We start from the raw sequence: 24674 nt of genomic DNA on the forward strand, positions 1-24674 counted from the left end.
TATTATGTTTATATATTACTCTTATCAAATTTGAGTTTAGAAAAATATATATATATATATATTTTTATTTACTAAACACAACGTTAAGAATTAAAAGTTTCATTATATATAAGTTTTGAATTTGAATTTAATAGAGGCTTACTAGACAATATAGAGTTCATAAATTTATAAGACAATGTTGAAAATTAGAAATAAGTTTTTATCTTTAATTTTATTATCAAGGAATTAGAATTGGAATGATGTAAATAAATAACCCAAATTAAGAACAATTAGAATTGGAATGGTATTAACATATTGTAAGAAGTTTAAAATGTGTGTTTATTTGGTCAAAATTAAGTTTATAGAGCATCTTATTTTAAAAATACTCATATCATAAATGCAATACTTTTTTTTAATATATAGCAAAGTACGTTTACTTAGAGAATAACCATGTAGAGTTTTTTTTTTCGACATATAAACACATGCTTTTGAGTAGTTGTTTTTCTTTTTCTTTTCTTTTTGTTTTTTTTTTTATATGAAATAAGTGGGGAAAATAGTCCGAAATAACAACTTTAATTTTTAATCTTATAAAATTAACATCTTTTTTGAAAACTCGTTTTCTCATCGACTATCGAAATATAGTTCAAAAAATTAGTTTTTTTTTTTTTAATTTATGATTGTTTGGACTTTTTGGGCCTTTCTCGATAGAGAGATTACACCTAGATTCTACTAGTTTCTTATTTCAATAGTTTTTCTCACCGACTATCGAATTTAGTTAAAAAAATAATAATTTTTTTCTAACTTCTCTAATTTACCAATTGTTTTGAACTTTTTGGGCCTCTCTCCTAGAGAGATTATACCTAGATTCTACTAATTTTTTCAAGATATTATGTGATATTTCTAAATCTTATACTTATATATTTTCAAATTTTCTCCAAATTCGATTATATTTACCAAATATTATATCAAAATCTTATGTACTTTTTTTTAAATCTTTAGCTAAATTTCTAATTTCCAAATCAATTTACCAATTATCCAAATGAATTTTATTGATTTTTATTTTTAAATTTTTGGAAAGATTAAGACTCCATTTGGTAACCGTTTAATTTTTGTTTTTGTTTTTAAAAATTAAGTCTATATCATCTACATTTCTTATCATAATTTGCATTTTTATTAAGTACAATAGATGAATTCTTAGACAAATTCCAAAAACAAAAACGACTTTTTGAAAGCTACTTGTTTTAGTTCTCAAAATTTGGCTTGATTTTTTAAACCAATGATATAACAAAAGAAGAAATTTTGAGGTGAAAGTAGTGTCCAAAACCTTAATTTTCAAAAATAAAAAATTTTTGAATCTCATATTTTGAAGTTGATAATATAAATTTATATCAATTGGGCTATGCTTATAGCTATTTATAATTATAACTATTATTTTGATTTGATTTATATATATATATATATATATTTTTTAAAAGATATTGTAATTAAGGTGCAGGGTGGGAGTATCGAACCTCAAACCACAAGGTTGATAATATCAACAGTATGCAAGTTGAGTTACGCTCTTGTTGGCTGATTTCAATATTATTATTAGTATCAAAGATTATAATTATTATTTTAACGGAGTTGTGTTTGAGATCGATCAAGATTTCATTGATTTGATTAATGGTTGAGAAGTACGTCTCTTTTTTTTCTTTTTCTTTTTTTAAGTATAAGTGAGCGTAGGGAATTTGAACTATCAGCCTCGAGACAAAAAGTACCCGTCAGTTATTATTGAGTTATAATTACTTTGGCCATCTTTTTACAATAAAGGTATTGGGGGAAAAATCAAGCTCAACACTATGCCAGTTGAACTAGACTCTTATTGGCAATCACCTTTGATAGATTAAACATATCATAGTAACTGTACAAAATCAAGGATGAGAAAGAATTAAGAACTTTCCTTTTTTCACAACTCATCTGAATATAGCCGGGTGATCAATCACGGAGTTTATCTCATCTCTCAGGCACATGAACAATGTTCTTACTCAGAAAGTCAAAAGGCATAGAAAGATACGTGCTTACTGATTGATTGGAAGATTATGTCATTCAAGTTGTTGATGATCTTGGCTCTGGGTTGATGTCATAGAACTCATTTCCAGAAGTAGAGGAAGACTCAAATGTTTGCATTGTGGAATTTTGGGTCTGGCTTTCACTCAGGCTTTGGCTCTGTTGTTGCTGTTTACGCATATCTCTCATTGCCTTGAACCTCAGATCTTCATTGTAACAACTCGGTTCCGGGATCAGGTCTGGAATTGCCATTCGTCCTTCGAGCATGTTCACCACTTCCGACATCACAGGCCTTACTGATGGTGAAGCATTGGTGCAGAGAAGGGCTATTTTAACCATATTTTCCGCTTCTTTCCGGTTGATTTCTGACCTCAACTTCTCATCTACCATCTCCATGAGGTTCCCAGATTGTTGCAAGTGACAGGCCTGCAATGTGAGTGTTTTTTGTTTCATTTGTTCAGAAGAAATAGATGCAGTTTTGAAAGGCTTACACTGAAATATAGCTTCAATAAGAAAAATATTGACAATTTTGAGGTAAGACCAGAAAAAAAGGGACAAGAAAAGCAGTGTTACCCAGTCTAGAAGGCAAACACAAGTTTCACTTGGTACATAATCATTGTTGCTTCTTCCACTAATAATTTCCAAGGCCACAACCCCAAAACTATAGACATCTGCTTTGTAGGTAAGATAACCCCAAAGTGCATATTCTGGGGCCATATATCCTCTGCCACAGAGAGACTGATTATTAATAACGTTTAATTCGACATAAAGTGTGATTATCACAGATGATCTAATTCCAAAGCATAGAAGATGTCAGGATTTGATTAAGTGAAAGAATTGCAACATACATGGTCCCGGCCACTCTGGTGGTGATATGAGTCTTCTCCTCATCGTCAAGCTTAGCCAAACCAAAATCAGATATTTTAGGATTCAGTTCACCATCCAGTAGTACATTAGTCGCTTTGATGTCTCTGTGAACAATTTTGAGGCTCGATTCCTCATGGAGATATGCTAAGCCTTTTGCTATACCAATACAGATTCTAAGCCTGGTTGGCCAAACTAGATTGAGCCGACTATGATCTGGACCTACAAAGAAAAAAAAAAAGTAACGGTAGGAATGGCATAGCCTAAAATGCAAAAGAAAATAAAAGGAAGCTATAGCATGTAAATGACAGAAAGAGAGAAGATCAAATCTAGCAAAACGACCAACTAGACCAGATGATTAAGTATACTTCTGTTATAGCGTTGTGTGAGTATATGAAATCAAACTAACCAAATAGTGCTCGGGCAAGACTATTGTTTTCCAAATATTCATACACCAACAACAATTGATCCCCTTCAATACAGCATCCATGGAGCTTGACTAGATTCGGGTGTTGCAAACAAGAGATCATTCCTATCTCATTGAGAAATTCGCGATTTCCCTGCTTTGATTTGGATGAGAGCTGCTTGATTGCTACAATAGTACCATCAACCAATTGACCCTGCAAATCAATCTTTTATAAGCACATTCCCTTCAGCATAATTAGACGATAATTTATTTGAGAGAAGTAGTACCTTATAAACAGGGCCAAAACCACCTTCTCCAATTTTATTACAAGAATCAAAATAATTGGTGGCAGCTTTTATTTGTTTCAAGGTAAAAATTCCAGTTTGCACTTCTATTCCTGCAAGATCTGTTCATGGTGTACAGATGAAATATGGTATTACTTTTAGATGTTATCATGGCAGAAGTTCCATAAATTTCCAAAAGAGGTAAATTTATGTTAGCTTTTCCTAAAAATCTTACAGTAAATGAGAATCAAGCCTCGAATATCATGATTCTTAATCAGGGCAGCACATAATTTATTCTTTTTTCTTATTGAAAATAGAAATTATAGCTGATAAAAGTCCTTCAACGTAATAATGTGCACCCCGAACGCACCTGTACCACCTTTACTCCGCCTGATTGCTCTAAGAGTGCCTTTCCACCAAAGAAGTCCCACTATGATGACTGTAGCAAGGCTTAATAATCCAACCACAACACCAACCGCGATTGCTACAATTTTCTTTTTACCACTTTTATGGATTGAGCAATATTTAAGATCTGTTCAAAGGATAAGATACACTTTCATTCTCAAGAAATCAATTTGAGTCTAACCGAAAACTACAATATGTTGCAAATCGTCTAAACTGAAAGAGAAGCAGATAAATATAAATTCTAAAATGAATATAAAATTCCTGAGAAGTACACAGATACGAGACAATGATAGGCATGAACACGACATGAGCAAATATGGTGAATGGACACACTTATAATATAAGTTATTTAAATATATGTCATTATTAATTTATGGTGCTAGCCAAGATATTCAAGACGGACACAAAGATTCCAAACCAACTTGTCAATTTTCCAAACGATATAGCGTCTTAGCAAAAAAAAGAAAAAAAAAGTAATAAATGATGTAATAAGTGAATAATACTCATGCTTTTATTCTCAAAATTTTCACGAGGGTTCAAAGCATGTTTATCATACTTAAAACTGTTCGATACATGCCCTACAAATATTGGATTTATGTCCTTCATTGATAATTTAATTCTTTTATGATTGAATTAGATAGAACTTATTCTCATCAGAAATACCAAGTGAAAGATGAAAAATATTAAGTTCCTATAATGTCCAAAGGAGGAAGATAAAAGATAAACATTTGGCAGTACAATTCGTAGAGCAATCTTAAAAAATTCTCCTCTAATAGGTTACATTTTAAAGATGTTATTAAAGAAAAGAGATCTATAAAGAACTGACCAGAATAAACAGAAATAGCTGATATAAGTGGACCATAAACTCCTCTTTCAGGAATCCTAGTTGTCCCTTTTCCAGCCCAATAGAATCGAATCTCCAGGACATGATTAATTACACTAATGTTATTAAACTGCATTTCGGTTGATTTTCGAGCTCCTCCCGCCTTCTCTTCGATATCAAAATTCTCCAATACCAGCCTATCCTGTATAAAGTACAATTTTGAGATGATCTGCCAATTCTAATATTGTTTTTAATTATCATGACAAAAACCTGGATGTAGATATCAAATTTCCGCCTTCCAAGACTTGTATATGTCTCATCATCTGTAAATTGTAACTCGGCAAAATGAAGCTTCACTGAGTAGTTTCCATTATCCAAGCAATGATGGAAATAAGTGAGCGTAATTGGACTACGACGCGCTGTTGAATAGAGCTCGGACAAATTTGATGAAGGCAGGGATAAAGTGTAGCGTGTATTTTGGTAATCAAAATCATCCATGAAATCTCCAGTACTACTCAATCCCCAGTGGCTATCACGATCAATGTAGAATTTTGCTGTGCCACCTTCAACATCTGCATCCCCGTTGTAGAGAACGTTTCTGTTGTTTACATCCATAGTTAAGCCATTCCCACCGGAATTGACGAACCAACATTTTGAATCTGTCATTAGAAAAAGCATAGAAAATTACAAGATCAAAAGAATATTCATTTTCTGTTCATTCTAAACTGTATATTCCTTTCTTCTTCATTTTAAATTGTTGTGACGGTTTTCTAGCTGATAAAGTAACTGCAGTAGAACCTAAAGCCACTAGTAAGGTTCTCTGCAATATAAATATGAAGGAATTACCATTCAGCTTCTTAATGCTGAAACTAGGAAATAGCATGTATCACATTCCCTTTTCCCTTTTTCTGATAATAAAAAAGTCATCACTTACATTTTGAACAGATGGAATCCATTAAGCAGGGGAGACTTTCTTGTCTGCAATGACATCAGATATCAGCACAAAACAACATATATATGTGGTAAGAATTCTTCTTTTACTCTAAAGATCATGTAGTCTGCAAGAGAACTTCATTTAAAAGGATAAAAATAGAGTAACTCACAAGGTGTTGCTGGTGGAAGAACTTCGAAACAAGTTCAGATTCATATTCCTGTCACAATATGGGTAAGATCAAACTTTTTTCTGTATTACACTGGAAAATATCTCAAAGAATAATTTTCAGAAGTATCTTACAAGTTCTTTCTACAAGCATGGTGCTCAGGGCCTTGCCATGTCAAGTTATTGTATGAAAGATCGCTGCATCAGAGCAGATTATCATACCAGTTAGAACGAAATAGGCAATGTTATCTTTTGGCTGATGTTATTTTGGAGTATATTAAAAGATATAATAATGCTATAATTCTCAAATCCAAGTTCACATATTTTCATGCCATCAGCTAAACTACCAATAACAGACACCCAAATATCCGGAAAGTCAAAATAAATAAAAAACCAAGAACAAGTCAATCAGAGGCCAAAAATGAAAGAAAAAGGATAATCGGCTCCAGTAGGTCGTGTTGAAATATCCATTATTTTTTCCTTTTGTGCATCCTTAAGTTTATCAACAGATATAATCATTCTGAAAAATAAAGCTTCTGCAAGCCTCTATTAGTGAGGTTATAATTTACAGACCCGGTTAATACACCTAATTTTCAGTCAAAACTTGTGATTCTTTTTGTTAGTTCACAAACCCGTTTTGCGTCTATGTAATTTGCATTTGTAATCACAATGCTTTTCTATTCAGACCTCCAACCCCACACAGATGGTTTTTGGCAGTGACAGCATTCTTAACGTGTTGACTTTTGCCTAACTAAATCCATGCCTGAAGTGGACTGTTGCTTGCCTGTCAACTAATGCTTATGCATTAATTCTCCACTTTATTAGACAGATACTGACAAACTATCTTAACTACAAACATTGAAGGCTCTAAACTAATTAGATAGGAGAAGTTTTTGACACTATTATAAAGGACAAAAATAAGCAAACCAACACCAGTTGAAGTGTTTCTTGACATTGGTGGTTGAATAAATAAAAAAAGTACCATCGATAATGCAAAATTACAAATCAAAATAAGGGTTTGCCAAAGCCGGTTACACTATCGTTCGCCTACATGGCCTCCAAATATCTAATGATTGATAACACTCCACAATAACAGACAGTAAAACGAGGAGTCACAAAGAAAATAAACTTGATAGATTAAAAATGCGTTAGGAGAAAGGGGAAAAGAATAAAGGATTAAAACAAGATAATTAAGAAGCTTACACATTAGTACCATCCTTCAAGATTGACTCTGGTAGGTTACCACTCAGCATATTGCCAGTTAAGAAGCTAATAAAAGGAAGAAATAAAATAAAATAATTGATCAGGAAACCTATATATAATACAAGCAATTTTATGAGAATTTCAAAATTAATTTTTGCTTGCGACCTGCCTATCTATACCACAATGAAACTGGAAAAATTTTCAAAATGGAGACTCGTCTACTTACAGAAATCTAATGCGCTCCATGTTTATATCCTCGGGAATTTCCCCAGTCAAATGGTTAAAGCTGACGTCCCTATCAGTCATTAGGGAAAAAAACAACCAAATTGAATCTTTAAGATACATAAAAGACTACAGCAAAATAAAATCAAAACCTCAATATTTGTAGCAAGATCATAAAATCAGAAAACTAGATATAAAAATTCAATAGTTGGTCATTTTTTTCCTCAGCAATGTGCTTATCATTTGGTCCAATATTGGTCTGTTAGCAAGGTCCAGATTTGTAATAATATACACTCCAAGAGAAGGAAAGTAAAACAATAATCCAACTATTATTTGACAAAAATAAAGGTCCGTCATATATGACGTAATCTTTTATAAGGTTAAAAAACACTTTTGGTCCCTAAACTTTTATGAAACTATGAAAGTAACAATTTAGTCTTTGTTTTTAGTTTGTAACAATTTTGGGTCCTTGCGCTTCCAATTTTGTATATAATAGTTTAGTCCTTATATTTTAAAATTTGTAACAATTCACCCTACTGTAAAGAATTTATCAAAATATGTGTAAGGTTCTATTGTATGACGACTTAGGTCCCATTTAATAACCATTTGGTTTTGGGTTTTTGAAAATTGTTCTTATTTTCTTACCATTTGTTAACAATGATTTTTCATTTTTCTTAAGACAACATTTCAATTTGTAGTCAAATTCCAAAAAATAAAAACAATTTCTTAACTACTTTTCAAAATTTTCAAAACTAGGTTTGAATTTTGAAAACAATTTTAAAAAGTGGATAACAAAATAAAGAAATTCATGGGTGGTAGTAGTGTTTATGATGAAAAAGGGAAAGAGAAACAATACACAATTTACATGGAAAACCCTAGAATAGGAAGAAAAAACCACGATATAGTCTTTTTCTTATTATTTTTAGATACACTAAATATAGAGGAACAGGACATATAAATAGACGGTAGGAAACCCTAGGGGCCTACAAAATTAAATAAATGCCCCTAGGTCAATAATCCTATTTTTCAACAATTTATAAGCTTAATTTAAACAAATAAAAATAAATGAAGAAGGGAAAAAACCAAAAAGCTAAATGTTTATCAAACAAGGCTTTAGGCTTTGGAATTTATAAGCACATTTGGTTCCTAAACAGTTCATGGAGATGACCTCTCTTCTGTCTTGTGTTAGGGAGGGGAGAAGGGATGGTTGTGTTTGGAGCCTCGACCCTTTGGAAGGCTTCTCTTACAAATCTTTAGTTGGTTTATTGAATCCCACCCCTGCTAGAGAGTCGGTCTTTGATGTGGTTTGGAGAATTAAGATCGCTAAGAAAGTTAAATTCCTTACCTGGCAAGTGTTGCTGGGCCGAGTGAACACTATGGATAGGCTTGTTAGGAAGAGGACTTTGTTAATGAGTCCTTTTTGCCGTGCTATGTGTCGAAAGGCGAAGACTTGGATCATATTCTGTGGGGTTGTTCATACGCGAGATGTGGGTGGAGTTATTTCCTGCTGGAGTTTGAGATGCAAATAGCTGGCCAGAGGGATATTTATACGACGATTGGGAAGTTCCTCCTCCATCTGCTTTTCAAAGAGAAAGGTCGTTTTTTGTGGTTTGTTAGTGTATGCTGTTGTGTGGGATATTTTGCGGGAAAGGAACAATAGAGTGTTTAGGAGTAGGGAAAGGGACCCTAATAAGTTTTGATCCCTTGTGAAGTTTCATGTTTCATGGGCTTCAATATTGAAGCTTTTTTATAATTATTCTTTAGGACACATTTTACTTAGTTGGAAGCCCTTTCTGTAGTAGGGTTGTGTTGTGGGCTGGGTTGTTTTTGTATGCCCTAGTATTCTTTCATTTCTTCTCAATGAAAGTTGTTCATTTTATCCCAACAAAAAAATGTAAGAAATCTCGCTAAATCTTCACATTATTTTTCATGGTTACAAATTTTGAAGTACAAAGACTAAATTGTTACATATTAAAGTTTTGATACTAAATTTAAATTGTTATAAAATTGAAGGGAGACAAAATTGTTACAAACTAAAGTTCTTGGACTAAATTGTTACCTCCATGAAACTTCAAGAACCAAAAGTATTTTTAACCTTTTTTATAAACATAGATCCAGTTAATGGCTGAAATTGTTTGAGTCTGTCCTGTCAAAATTCTATTATCTCTTCCCTATTAATCTCCCAATGTAAAGAAAACATGTGTACAACGCTTATCTTTGAAAATCTAAAGGGCTAAAAAGTACAAAAGAAAGGTCGGACAAAAAGGTAACCTTCACTGAAGAAACAAACAGACAACCAAATAACCTGAACTTGTCACCAAAAAGTTCTATTATGTCACACCATACAAATTTATCAACACGTTGAGTATCAGTATCATAAACATGCCAGGAGCATACACGCCCTACTTACAGCATTTCCATGTCTTGTAACGTCCACACATATGAAGGAATCTTTCCAGCAATGTTACAATTTCTCAGAACCCTAAGAGATATAACTGAATGAAATTAGAAAACCAAAAAAAAAAAAAAAAAAACAAAACAAAATATATTCTAATGGATTATGTAGAGATGCTGCTCTAAAAATTTCAGACAGCATATATATTTGACATACAATCTAACCATGCCCGTCATGTTTCTCAACTCAGGAAAATCCTGCTTTGGCCCATTAATATCACTGATCCTTCTGTATTAACAAAGAAAATTATGAGTTTTATTATTGATCGGGTGGATGAAAAAAAATATGAAGAAACAAATATGAGTACTACTCACAATTCTTTTAAGTTCCTCAAAAGGGATATGTTTTCAGGAATTGGTCCCTGAAGTCCACTTGCATGAAGTTCTCTTCAATAATTCAAGTTTAAATGGTATTAATAATTGATGAAGTAATCTAACATAGTTTTGTTTCTCAAAAAATGTAGGAAACTTCAACATTTTCTGAAAGAAATGGCTTACAATCTTTTGAGTAGTATCCAATTCTGTATGAACTCAGGTATGGTTCCATTTAGGTTGTTATCATTTATCCGGCTGCAGCATGCAAAGAATGTAATTTGGATGAATGTGAATGAAGGAATTAAGGTACTTCAAGAAAGGTGAATGTAATAAAAACTTACAAATTTGTAAGGTTTTTCAAACCAGCAAACGTTGTCGGTATTGTGCCAGTCAATTGATTAGATGATAGCAACCTGCATATACAGTGTTAAATCAATAAATTATCAACTTCATACCACAAAATGAAAAGTTCAAACCATAGAAGAAAATTAGCATGTTAAAGAAAGTTGATAACATCTTACAAGTCTTGCAGGTTGCTTAACCTCCCGAGTTGTGATGGTATTGCACCAGTAAATTGGTTTGCTTCAAGGTTCCTGATTTTATGAAACATATGAATGAGATATAGGCAAAACAATGTTGAAAAATAAAATCACAACTCAATCTTCTAGAGCTATTAAATGAGTGGAAAGAGAGTTGAACAATAGGCTTTTATTTTGTTGAGGTCAAAGTGATGATAATATGACAGGTTACTTTTTATTGAAAACTGCACTCTTCATATTATCAAAAACCAAAACACCACACCCTGAAAATAGAAACATAAAATAAATAAACTATGACAACTTACAGTAGAGTTAGATTAGTAATATTCCCCAATTCCGCTGGTATTTCCCCTGATAACCGATTTACAAGAAGAGAGCTGCAAGATATTCACTAGAAGTTTATTAGAGGAATAAATCAGGACATCAACAACAAAAAAGACAAGATTTTACATTGATGTCAGCCGCGTTGAAGCCCATTCCTGAGGTATATTACCATGAAGGTAGTTGTAAGCAAAATCACTACACCAAGTCAAAAAAATGATTTAGAGTTTTTCTAAAGAAAAATGTCCACATAGAACTTTAAGATACAAGAAAACTGCACTTACACTATTTGCAGGTAAGGAAGTTTGACTATTTCAGGTGGAAGAACACCGGGCAGATTGTGATTTTTGAATTCTCTGATATGAAAAGAAAAATCAAATAAAATTTGAGAGCTAAGAAAAAGACAAGTGTTGGTAGGAAAAGAATTCGATTAACACTATAATGCTAACAGAGTTAATGATTTACTTCACAATTTACGAGTAAGTCACAACTTATCATGATGATGATGATGTTTAGGGTGTTTCATACACAAAATGTGCAAAACAAGTGAACATAAGTACAAATGCAACTGGCGTCCCCTTACATCTGTCTCTTATACACATCTAGATGTGTATAAGAGACAGCTATAATGCTAACAGAGTTAATGATTTACTTCACAATTTACGAGTAAGTCACAACTTATCATGATGATGATGATGTTTAGGGTGTTTCATACACAAAATGTGCAAAACAAGTGAACATAAGTACAAATGCAACTGGCGTCCCCTTACATAGTGAATTATCATACTTCCAATATTGATTCATTCAATTAGACCCTTGTTTCCATGATTAAACTCTCAATGATAGACAACAATCATTATCTTCAATAGTACTATTTGAATCATGGCACCCACCTCTGATCAAACTCCTATCTCTGAAAACCTTTTACATTCAGATCAGAAAGAAAGAAAATGATCCAAATTATCAACACAGTGGAGATTCTTAGCATCCAACTAAACTTCAACTATATTGCAATTTATTTCAATGAGACATACATAAATTTCAGGAACTCCATTTTGGATATGCAGAGCTATCATATTGTCATTGATTATAGAAATTAAAGGAGAACAGAATTTTACACAAGACAGACAGCATGTCAAGCCAGCAATCAATATTAAGAAATAAGATAAGAGGTTTATACATCCTTACGACGTGACAAAGTGTGCCGTTCTCGGGGTTGCAATCACAACCAATTATAGTCTCAGATCCTCTGGGAGGTTTTTCTGTCACCCCAAACATTTCAACGGCACATGAGTCACTGTTGAATTTCCAATAAACTGCACCTAATGTTCTCGTAATTTGCTGTAGCACATCCACTGAAGAAAATTAAAAGGCATAGGTTAAAGATACGTTATTTATGATATGACTGTGATAAACAATCATAAATAATAATTTATCAGGCAACATTCAAACGTATAATGGTTTGGTAATACTTCGTCCATATAAGAAAAAAAATTGTGGTTCTTTTTCTTTTTTTTTTTTTTTTATGACAAAAAGGAAATTGTGGTTCCTTTCATGTTAATGTAATAAACCTATGACATCTCATGTAGAATGTTCAACAATCATATTTTAATCTAATTGTCTCAATAGTTAGTGTGGAATTTTTGGGACTAATTTATTAGTGAATTGTGAAGTATATGATAAAATATCATTTCAAGCAAATTGGTGCTTGCTTTACCAATGACGATGGTGAGGGTGGCTGGGCATAAACTAGAGCTATTATTTTCTTGCCATGAACATATATTGATGAAAAATGGACAGTCCCCAAGAAAAAAGAAGGATAACACCTTCAAACGACACTGGTTCCATCATAGTACCTCATATCCATATTTAGGTTATATATACTTAAATCTGTCAACAACCCCACTTGATCCAAGCCCTCAATCTCCTTTCTTGTTGTCAAACCAGAAATTTCGGTCTTCGAGAAGCAAGGAAACATCCTTTAAACAACAGCAAGCCTCCTAGAGAAGTGAGCAGTGAATGTTGAACAATACACCTTGTTTGTGCTTCTTCAAACAACACAAAAATGTCCATAGTCTAACAGGCATCATCTCCTATCTTTAGATGAAACAATTCCACCCACATTTGAGAGGTGTAATGATCTTGGAAATGGACACCCACTACTGAGCAAGTGCTCATTGCCCGCTTGTTAAGAAACCAGCCAACTTTGTCACTAAACTCCAACAATTTAGAAATTGCAGCAATGACTAATACTTCCAACTGAACATTTCTTAGCAGCTAACATCAATGCAAAATCAAGGAGAAGATGCTTTTGGAAATTAATAAGCTAAATTTAAACTACTGACATACAAACATTGTTCCTCAATGCTCCCGCACAGTATCATTATTGCATATCCTCAAACCACCATTCCCTCAAGTAAAACCTACCGGCAGCTCAACTGTAAGAAATACAAGAACTCGAGGTTGAATGAAGCATCCAACACCAGACAAAATAAAGTTACGGGAACTTTCCCCTTTTTTTCTTGTAAAGAAATATTATGTCAACCTAATTCTTCAGAGGTGGCCTTCTATTCGAAAGACGAATCTAATTACTTAAATTTAGTTTTCTGCACTCTGAACTATTCAGAGAACAAAGAACAGAGAGATGTTGCAATCTTTCATACTGTTGAGCTGCGCATATGGGCGTCAATCCAAAAACTAATTGTTTTATACTATGACTGACTGAAAGAAATGATTAAAAATAGTAAAAATTAGAGAGCAAAAGTTTTTATAATCCCTAAACTCGTGTGGAGAATTGCTGTCAGCAAATCTTCAAACAATCCTTGGATTAAATATAATAAGTCAAAAAATATATCTAATAGATTCTGACACAGCAGAAGCTCAAAACTCCAATAAACAGTATAGTAGATGCTTAAACCATTTGGTATATGGCAACTAAGAAAATTCAGAAGAAAGTTTTCCTTATTTAAGGTGAACACCTCCTTTTCTATTTGTGGGGGTTGTGAAGGAGGAACCATATCTAGCAAAAGGGAAGAGGGGGGCGGGAAGGAACAAAAAAAGAAAACACACCCTCTTCTTGGGGAACCTTGGAATCTGCAAATCTGAAGAACATGAAGCAATCCATCACAAGAACAACGAAAACGAAGAAGCTCTTGGCCACCATCATCAACGAACTGTTTCTTCAAGAGATTAAGTTCAAGCTACCATGGACTGAAAGCTCAAAGTAGTAAGCACATAGCCAAAAACCAGAAATGACAAGCAACAGTATCAGTAACAATGAACAAATAACAATCTAACACCGATACAAACAAATTAATTATCCAATCAGTTCACATTACCCGTTCAAAATTACCTGGTTTGAAATTTCTAAAGATGTGGGTCTGGAATGAAACTCTTTTTCTCCTCCCTAATAACGAGATTGAACAAAAATCACCCAAAAGTGCTTCAGAACTATTGGGGATGTGGGTCTCTCTGCTTTTTCATTTCAGATTGCTAATCTCTTCAAACAGTCATAATCCAGGCAGCTGAAATGGGCTATAAACAACCAACCCCAAAAACCCAAATAAGATATTTGACTGAAGCTGACAAGAAAAATCAGGCTTCAAGGAAAATTCCTGATGGTTCGCTGATTTAAGTCATATTTGTTTGCATTTAAGAAATCAAAAGCAAGTAGAAATGTTTGGAAGCGAAAACCGGTACCCATGTGAAAATAGAAACTTTTTAGTAACAGTGATATGATTAGAATATTGGAGCCAAGCTAATCCCACTAAGAAAAAACTCTAAATCCTTGGCTTTAATTTGATTTTATATTCCTTAAAGAGGCTCTTTGCTTATTATATTAGACAAGCCTTCTTCAAAATGTTCATCGTGGCGGTATAAATAAACTATAGATATTATTACCTTATTGTCCCTTTTGCAATTTGACTGGATGATTTGAATCATCTTATTCTTACCTCGTTTGTACTAGATAGAATCATTTTTCTTTACTCTTGTTTTCTTTTGAATAAGAACAAATTTTCATATTTAAAGCACAAGGGAAATGTTTGTGCAATTAAATTAGTTTAGAAAACACGTCTATTTTAGGATACTTGAATTAACGAAGTTCAATAATCTAATTAGAAATATTCTCACATTCGAGATAGCTTCCTTATCCCCTTTTCGCGCTCTATTTCATTCTTCTTCTATATTATTATCCTTGTTTAGTTTTTTTTTTTAAATGTAACTAAATTAACTAAATTTTGTTGAAAATTTTTAATTGAATAGTTGGTTCACAAAAAGAAAAAAATATTATTTAGATGATTGATTATACTCGAAGAATTTTAATTTGGAAAAAATTGCATAAATTTTCCTATGGAACAAACTAATTATCCATCAAATTATATTTACATATCAATTATCTAGGTTGAACAATAGACTTGAAAATTTAAATATAATATTTATGTGATTATAAAAATAACATAAAATAAGAACACCAGTAATAACCAATTAGCTTACAGAGACATTTTTTCCTATTCCCTCCTCCGTTCTTTGTTTATAACGAAAAATCTCCTTTAAGATAGATTTTCATAGACCTGGCTTCATGGAGAAAATGAACTTCTTGTCCATTGTTTGGTAACCTGTATAATGCTGACAATCAAATTCGTTTTATTTGGTAACATGTATAATGCTGATACTTGTCCATTGTTTGTTAGGATAATTATTCTTTCCCTTTTTCGTGGTCTAAACCCTAAGGGTTCATCTGTATAAAAACACTATTAATATGCCTCTGTATTAGTGAGGAAATACACAAGAAAAGAGAAAAACTCTTCAGCTGCCCTTCTTTATCTTCTTCATTATTTCAAACTTGGTATCAGAGCATTTAAATGGCCAACACCACTCGCTCAGGGATGACAACCACAGCGACTGAAATCATCAAATTTAGCACGCCGCTCTTGAATCAACTTCTCAACCAAATCACAAGTACTAAGCTCGAATGGGGAAATTTTCTGCTTTGGAAGACACTGGCTGTCGATTCTCCGAGGGTACCAACTAGAAGGCCATCTCTCGGGTACAAAAGTCTGCCCTTCCATGTTTGTTTCCCTCCTAGTTGAAAGTCTATCTGTTCATGAGGCAGGAACCACTGTCTTTGATCCTTCGGGTAGTTCATCCAGCTCCACAGGTGAGCAAATGTTGAATCCTCTCTATGAGGCATGGATCACAGTTGATCAACTATTGTTAGGGTGGCTCTACAATTCGATGGCACCATAGGTCGCCGTGCAACTCATGGGATTTGAAAACGGTAAGGCTCTATGGGATGCCATCCATGCCCTTTTTGGTGTCTAATCACAAGTTGAGAAGGATTATCTTTGACAAGTGTTTCAGCAAACACGTAAGGGCAACTTAACCATGTTCGAATACCTCAAACTCATGAAACTACACTCAGACAATTTGGCTCAAGCAGGAAGTCTGGTATCATCTCGAAACTTAATCTCACAAGTATTACTTAGTTTAGATGAAGAATATAACCCAGTTGTAGTTGTGATTTAAAGCAAGCCTGACATATCCCGGTTGGATATGCAATCAAAGCTTCTTTCCTTTGAGAAAAGGTTGGAGCATCAAAATTCTGCCAAGTCTTTTGTTGCCTCTGCAGGAAATCCTTCAATGAATGTAGCATTTGGCAGGGGGAGTGGCACTGTCAAACCTAATAATCTCATTGTAAACTAAGGCAATGTGAAGTACCAACACAACAACTCCAAACCTAACTACTCCAACAATGGAGGAGGTAATCGAGGTAGAGGTCGTGTTAAGGGCAATCGCCCAACATGTCAAGTGTGTTCCAAATATGGTCACTCAGCTGATGTATGTTATCAACGTCTCAATAGGGAATATGACCTAATGTAAGTCAAGGTAGGGGATCTGGACATCAGCAACCACCCACTCCATTAGCCTTCATGGCTTCATACCCCAACAATCCGTTCATTGCTACACCTGAGAACCCAGCTGATGTCAACTGGTATGCTGATAGTGGTGCTACTAATCATGTCACAGCAGATCTAACTCACATTGCCAATCCAATTGACTATTAAGGTACTAATCTTGTGACAGTTGGTAATGATGATCAGTTATGCATCTCTGCTGTAGGTAACTCAAGTCTAAAATCAGGACAGTATGTACTTAGTTTAGAAGATGTCTTTTATGTACTATTGATTGCAAAGAACTTAGTAAGCATCTCTAAACTAACTCAAGACAATCATATATTTGTAGAATTTCATGGAACTTGCTGTTTGATAAAGGACAAGCATTCGGTCAACACTCTAGTGAAACGCACACTTAAGGATGGCCTCTATCAACTTGGGGAGACAATAGTTCAACCATATGATATTTCAAAGCATAGAAGATCAGACAACCTCAGATCCTTAGACAAAAATAATGACTCAAAAGCACTCTTCTTGTCCAATATCAGTGTAAATGTTGTTGAGTCAACTGATCTGTGGCATAGAAGATTAAGTCATCCCTCCCCCAAAGTTTTGAAATCCATATTAAATCAGTATAAACAGTCCATCAAAGTTAATGCAAAACAGTTATTTGTGACTCATGTCAGTTGGGCAAATCACACACACTCTCTCTCCCTTTTCCTCAATCTGAATCAAGGGCTAAAACTAGCTTTGACTTAATTCATTTTGATGTATGGGGACCAATTCCAATACAATCTACAACAGGCTTTCGTTATTACATTTCATTCTTAAATGATCATAGCAGGTTTCTGTGGACATATCCTCTTAAGCAAAAGTCTGATGCACTTGCAGCCTTTCAACACTTCATTCAAGTAATTAAAAATTAGTTTGATACCACATTTAAGATGTTTCAATCAGACAATGGCAGTGAGTTTACAAAGATTCATCAGTTATGCTCCTCTCTTGGGATCCTAAGTCGATACTCTTGTCCATACACTTCAGCACAGAATGGAAGAGTGGAGAGAAAGCATAGACACTTAGTTGAAATGAGACTCACTCTTCTAGCCCAAGCCTTCATGCCGTATCAGTACTGGTGGGATGCATTTGTCAATGCTAACATTCTGATCAATGGATTACCCACCCGCATATTACAAGGATAGTCTCCAACTCAAATGTTATTTAAACGAGTACTTGATATAACAAAGCTGAGAACGTTTGGGTGTGCCTGCTTCCCCTGTATTCGACCATATTAGCATCACAAGTTTCAGTATCACTCTGAAAAGTGTGTGTACCTAGGCCCAAGTATACTTCATAAAGGACATTGGTGCCTAGCAAAGTTAGGTAAAGTATACATATCTCGAAGTGTTGTGTTTAATAAAACTAAATTTCCTTTCTCTGCTGGTTTTCAGGTGACCAATGACTATTCCAAAACCAACTCTCCATCACTGCCTATCCAAAGTCCCCCTCTGCTTGTCCAAGCCCTACCTGAACTGTTACAAACCAATCCTACTACATCCAACATCAATCCTTCTTCAACTCTATCTCTTAGCCCTACTAATCAGTCTATCTTGCCATAACCATCAACCAGTCCCTCAAGCAATTTCACACCATCTATATCTCCTGTACCACAACCTTACAACTCCCCAGTTTCCCCCTTATCAATGTTCCATCTCACATGAACAACTCACCATCCCATACCACTATTGGCCCTCCACATGCAGATCATTCCATATCACCTCCACCCCTGCAACAAACCACTACTCTTACTGAGCACCAACAACCCATAACTTCAATACAACCAACGCATCCAATGATCATTAAAGCAAAGGCTGGAATTTTTAAGCCCAAAATTCTACTCACAACCAATAAAAACTTATTGGACTATCACAGAACCAACAAGAGTAAAAAAAACACTCAGTACACCTCAATGGAAAGCAGCTATGGATAATGAGTATTAAGCACTAGTTCAAAGAAACACTTGGCAGCTCATACCACCATCTAACTCATACAATGTTTTAGGTAACAAGTGGATCTTTCGGCTAAAGAAACATCCTGATGGCTCTATTGCCAGGTACAAAGCTCGTTTAGTAGCAAAGGGATTCCATCAGCATTAAGGGATAGACTTCTTTGAGACGTTCAATCCTGTTGTCAAGGCCTCTACCATTAGAGTTGTGCTTAGTATAACTATCTCAAAAGGATGGGAGATCCGCCAACTTGACTTCAATACGCCTTCCTAAACGGCAGCTTACAAGAAGAAGTATATATGAAATAACCTATTGAATATGTTAGCACTGACCATCCGGACTATGTATGCAGGTTAAACAAAGCAATTTATGGCTTGAAACAAATCCCTCGGGAATGGACCAACACACTTGGCAATGCCTTAATCAGTTGGGGGTTCAAAGCATCAAAGGTAGACAACTTCTTGTTCACATTTCACACTCGGGAAGCCGTCATATTTCTGCTGGTATATGTAGATGATCTGATGATAACATGCAACAATACTCAAGTCATATCTCAACTCATTAACCTCTTTAATAGCAAGTTTGCACCGAAGGATCTTGGTCTTCTCACATATTTTTTGGGCATCTAAGTACACTATCTCAGGTCCGGATTCATACTTAATCAAGCAAAGTATGTGGAAGACTTACTCCACAAACTTGAACTCACTGATCTTAAACCAGTATCTTCCCCTTAACAGTAGGTAAACACCTATCTCTAATTGATGGACAACTATTGCCTGATCCCTATTTGTTTCGAAGCACCATTGGCGCCCTTCAATACTTGACAAACACAAGACCGGATATAACATACATAGTTAATCACTTGAGTCAATTCTTGAAGGCACCTACGAATGTTCATTGGCAAGTAACTAAGTGGGTACTTAGGTATGTTAGTGCCACCAGATATCATGGACTTCTTTTTCAACCAAACACTGATTTACAACTCACAACTTACTCGGATGCTGATTGGGCCTCCAATGTTGATGACAGAAAGTCTATTGCAGCGTATCGTGTGTATGTCGGCAACAATTTGGTCTTTTGGTCTTCTAAAATGCAAACAGCAGTTACAAGATCCAGCAAAAAGTCTGACTATCGAGCACTTGCTCATACCACAGCTGAGATCATCTGGCTTAAACAACTACTAAGCGAACTACAGATTCAAACAACCTACAAACCAATCCTATGGTGTGACAACATCAGTGTTGGAGCCTTAGCCTCAAACCCGGTGTTTCATGCTCGAATGAAACACATTGAGCTTAATGTACATTTTGTACGTGATCAAGTTGTCAATGGTCACCTTGAAGTTAGGTACATTCCTTCCTCGGACCAGATTGCTGACTGCCTGACGAAACCATTGACACAGTCCCAATTCTACCTCCTTCAAAGCAAACTTTGTGTCGTTGAACTCCCCACGAGTTTGGGGGGGATGTTAGAATAGAGGAATGCAAGATTCAATCAGACAAAAGCGTTCAGACAACTAAGCAAGGCCCTACCAAGTCACAAAATCCAACTAAGATTTGAAAAATATAAAAGGAAGAAAAGATTCATTCAGCAAATTAAATTTGTTTTATTTGGTAACCTGTATAATGCTTACACTTATCTATTGTTTGTTAGGATAATTATTCTTTATTCTTTCCCTTTTTCATGGTCTTAACCCTAAGGGTTCATCTTATAAAAACACTATTACTATGCCTCTGTATTAGTGAGGAAATACACAAGAAAAGAGAAAAACTCTTCAGTTGCCCTTCTTTGTCTTCTTCATTATTTCAAACTGGACCCCATAGTTCCAAAGTCGTCGTTTCTTGTTTGACTACTATGCTTACAAATAATACAATTTTGGTTTTTCTTTTCTTTTCTTTTAATTGAATTACAAATTTGGTTTGTATTATTTCGATGGTTTTTAGGCAAAAAATAGCGACGAAAAGTCAAATCAGTTACTCTCTAATTTTCTTATTGCAAATGAGAGGTGTTGATGCCAAATTTTGGATTAAAAAAATGCACCTAACCTTTATGTGACACTAGATGTTACCTCATATGAAGTTATAATTATGTATATAGAAAGAAAGTTGGCCTAGGTTGTTCCTCAAGGTTTTGAAGTTGCCTCAGGATAATTAGATAAACTATCAGACTAAAAGGTACCCCGTTTCGTGTTTAACTACGGTCTCGACTAGATCGAGGCTGAGTGTCTTCCTTAGATCATATTTTGGACCTAAAATCTTATCTTGGATCGGAGCATATGTGGGGTATACTCCATTAACTATTTTGCTAAGGTCGATCTTGGCCTTGGTCGAGGCTAAGCACATAAGTATGGGTTTTGGCACGAACTAATCTTCTCGCCTAGGCCTATTTTTGGTTCAGGGTGCTATTTTTGGCCCAAACTTTATTATTTTCTTGACTTTGTTGCTTATATTCTTATTTTTTGTCAATTATACTCTCCAGTCCAAAATCACTCATAACAAGAGCGAGAATACAAGCAACCTAGTAGGAAAAAACATCTTTTCAAAATAAAGAACAACCCTGGAACGATGTCAAAGTAGCAATAGCATGAGCAACTTATAGATGAAGTTAGAATTTAGGCCTTATAGTTTGATAAAAATCTCATAACTAATTCCTAAGTTTGATAAACTTCTCATAAACAATATCTATCATATGACTATTCATGATCATTCAATCAAACTATAGAGACTAAATTCTAATATATATTTTTTAAATATCATACGGACTAAATTTACAATTTAACCTCTTAAAAATAGATTTGATTATGTTTTTCCTACAAAAAAAAATCTAAAAATAATTTTAAATAATTTATAATAATAAAGATGGTTTATGCAGGTACAAGTGGAATTTTATTATTTGTTATTTATTTTGACTATTTATAATCTTAAATTACGCTTTTGGTTCATGAATTTTAGGCACCAGACCAATTATTTAATCCTTAATTCAAATTCATGAAAATTTCCCTTACGTTTAAAAAATTGTTTGTTCTTGAATTAAAATGTCTATGAAATAGCTAACAAAAATGTTGATGTGACTATAATGAAGTAACATTTTAATAATAATAAAAGAAATGATGGTGTATTATGTTATATTTTGCAATAATCACTATCATCTTCCATTTTTCGTTATCGTCGGAAATCTTGTTAATATTTGAAATGACGAATAATATCCCCTTTCCAGTCATATTCACTGGTTTAAAACAAAAATCTTAGAAATCCTTCTAAAAATTTTCATTAAATCTAATAAATAATTTTTTTTATATAAAGTTTAAAAGATATATATATTGAAAATTTTAAGGTGAAATGTTGATAAATTAGAATAAAATTTGAACAATCTTAATTTTGTTTTCATCAAGACATAACTTCTTTTGTCTTCAAGGGTTGAAAATTGACAATGCTATACTTTCAATTCCAAATAATATCATAAAAAACTTATTTGAAAAGTAATCTAAATGATAACCAAACTTTAATTTTTCTCTATTGAAAATGGGTGTAGTTGCCTACTTTGACAAAGGAAGAGGAAGAAATGTACACGCCTAAATCTAAATTGGCAAAGTGAGAAGAAAAAAAAAAAGGAAAAAAAGTGCATTTGGACTTTTTGGTATACATATTGATTCAAATTTCATAGTTGAAATATCGGTTGATTCAGTTTTGAAAATATAGTTGTATAAGTTTTTGCTTGTGTCACTCTTTTTCGTTTAACGAATTTGTTATAGTAATGCTCTCACACGTTAGAACTCTCCATCTCACTCTCTCGTATTTGTGCTCCTCCTCGCTCTCTCACTTACACTAGTCTCTCTAAAAAAGAGTGTCGGCAAGTTGTTTATGACATCAACAAAAATTATTCTTCGTTGTTTTCAAAATTAGGTCAAATGGTATTAAAATTGAAATTTGAGTCATCCGTACAAAACCTATATTATTTATATGGCAAATCGAATTTGGTGTTTTATATTCAATATGCATTGTTTTGACCTTGAAATGACTAAAATATATATTTTTATAAGAGGGTGTTTGGGGTAATGAGTGAAGTCGTAAAGTCATGGGACATATAATATAAAAAATTAATCGAACATAAAATTGGCGTCTTTTATTTGTGGGGTCTACAAACTCTTTGAATCGAATAAGATATGAAGTTCACAATTGGTAAAACACCTTCTAAATGTTGTGTTGAGTTTTATTATACTTGATCATATCCTTAAGAAAAAAAGCTGGAAACTTATTAACTCACATGATATGATGACTTGGTATCATGGAAGATATCTAAAATATGGGTTAATTAGAGAAAGAAGGTGATTTTAGAAGTTAAATAGAAAAAATGGGTGGTTTTCAAACTATTTAGAAATTATTTAGGAAAAGGGTCGCAATTTTTTTTAAAAAAATATGAATGCATATGCTCAATCGATGCATTCAAGCTATATTTTTTTATTATTATTTAATAAACAGAATACGTTCCTTCAAGAGATGCATTCACGTTCTAATAAAGACAAAAAAAAAAAATCGCTCTTTCCTAAATAGTTTGAAAATCACTCTTTTTCCTAATTAACCTTTAAAACTACCTTATTTCTCCGATTAACCCTAAAATCTTCTAGTCCAAAGTGCAAAAATGGGGATATCATTGGAGAAAGACACTGCATTGGCTAAAAGAAAAGGTTTTGATTCTTTTTTTCAAGGTTCAACTTTTGTTTGAATTTTGTATGTTTTTGTTGCTCCCGATGTTGAGTTATCAACTAATCATTGATTTCATGACGGTTACCCAAGTAGAGAGATTATGGTTTTTATATATACAATGTACAATGTATTTGTGCAAGAATACTATGTATTTTCTTTTAGGTACGAATTTGTAATTTTTTTTAAAAAAAAATATTATAATGAAAATATTTATTCTAGTTTTTTATTATCTAAATATTAAGATGACTTTTTAATTTTATTTAATTTGGTGGCTTAGATTATTAAATTTTTGTTAGGCAATTAGATTTTGTTTTAGGTTGTTAGATATTTTTTAAAAATACATAATAATCTTATGTGTTTGTTAACATGAGTATTTTTTTCCATAATTAAATTTTAATTAGTATTAGAATTAGTTGTTTGGTCAATTTTCATAAGAAAAAGTTGTCTGGCTATTTTTCAAAAACGTCATTTTATTTTGGTCATTTGTCCAATCATTCCAAAATATATCATTTTGTCTCACTACTTTGAAATTGATTCAATGCTAGTCTTTATACTTTTAATAAATCTTAAATTTAGTCATTCAAAATTAAAATTTATGGAAATTGATTAAATAGTAATATTAATTTTGTTATAAGAAAATACACTATACGAACATATTTTCAAAATTTAGAGTAAAAAGGCTAATAGACACATTTTTCTTTTGAAAAATCAACACTAAATTAGTTGCATGGACTAAATATAAAAATTATTTAAATTAAAAAATATTAAAATTGAGCATTTAAATAGGAAGACTAAAATTGAATACATCTTAAGTCACATTTACTCCAAGTAAAATGTAATCTAAAGTAAAAATAGACCCCAGTTAATTATTGTTGTTGTTATTGTTTACATGTATTTCGTAATCATAATGAATTGTGGAATCCGCCTTCAAATCTATAATCAAAACACACAATCTAAATGAGAAACGGAGGGTGTTGAATCTAATTGTGCTTGAAAGTTATGTAAGACCCATTTATTTTTACTGTTATTGTTATAGATATTGTCCCATTTACAGCTACCTTTACATTTACTTTTATCATTATCGTTACCGTTAGAGTCAAACAGTAACAGTAGT

General features: G+C 33.3%; 1 protein-coding gene across 3 annotated transcripts; it reads right to left on the minus strand.

Moving 5' to 3' along the window:
* Positions 1-1791: 1791 nt before the first annotated feature.
* On the minus strand, positions 1792-14690 carry LOC120083035 (probable LRR receptor-like serine/threonine-protein kinase RFK1). 3 transcript variants are annotated; one of them, XM_039038529.1, is made up of 25 exons: positions 14313-14690; positions 14030-14170; positions 12141-12315; positions 11245-11316; positions 11090-11158; positions 10945-11016; positions 10622-10693; positions 10442-10513; positions 10284-10355; positions 10101-10172; positions 9943-10014; positions 9742-9813; positions 7336-7404; positions 7110-7175; positions 6042-6104; positions 5911-5958; positions 5742-5785; positions 5078-5466; positions 4811-5009; positions 3950-4111; positions 3583-3701; positions 3299-3509; positions 2874-3111; positions 2599-2749; positions 1792-2451 (listed from the first exon to the last, which is right to left on the minus strand). In XM_039038529.1, exons 2-25 carry the CDS (start codon positions 14124-14126, stop codon positions 2065-2067), a joined length of 3063 nt encoding a protein of 1020 aa, XP_038894457.1. In that variant the 5' UTR covers positions 14127-14170; positions 14313-14690; the 3' UTR covers positions 1792-2064. The 3 variants fall into 3 exon arrangements, with proteins under 3 accessions (XP_038894457.1, XP_038894458.1, XP_038894459.1); XM_039038530.1 differs by lacking the exon at positions 14313-14690 and adding an exon at positions 13306-13398 and having other exon boundaries at positions 14030-14141; XM_039038531.1 differs by lacking the exons at positions 14030-14170; positions 14313-14690 and adding an exon at positions 12817-13215.
* Positions 14691-24674: the final 9984 nt, after the last annotated feature.

Source organism: Benincasa hispida, chromosome 8 (genome assembly GCF_009727055.1).
Source record: "Benincasa hispida cultivar B227 chromosome 8, ASM972705v1, whole genome shotgun sequence".
Classification (NCBI taxonomy): Eukaryota; Viridiplantae; Streptophyta; class Magnoliopsida; order Cucurbitales; family Cucurbitaceae; genus Benincasa; species Benincasa hispida.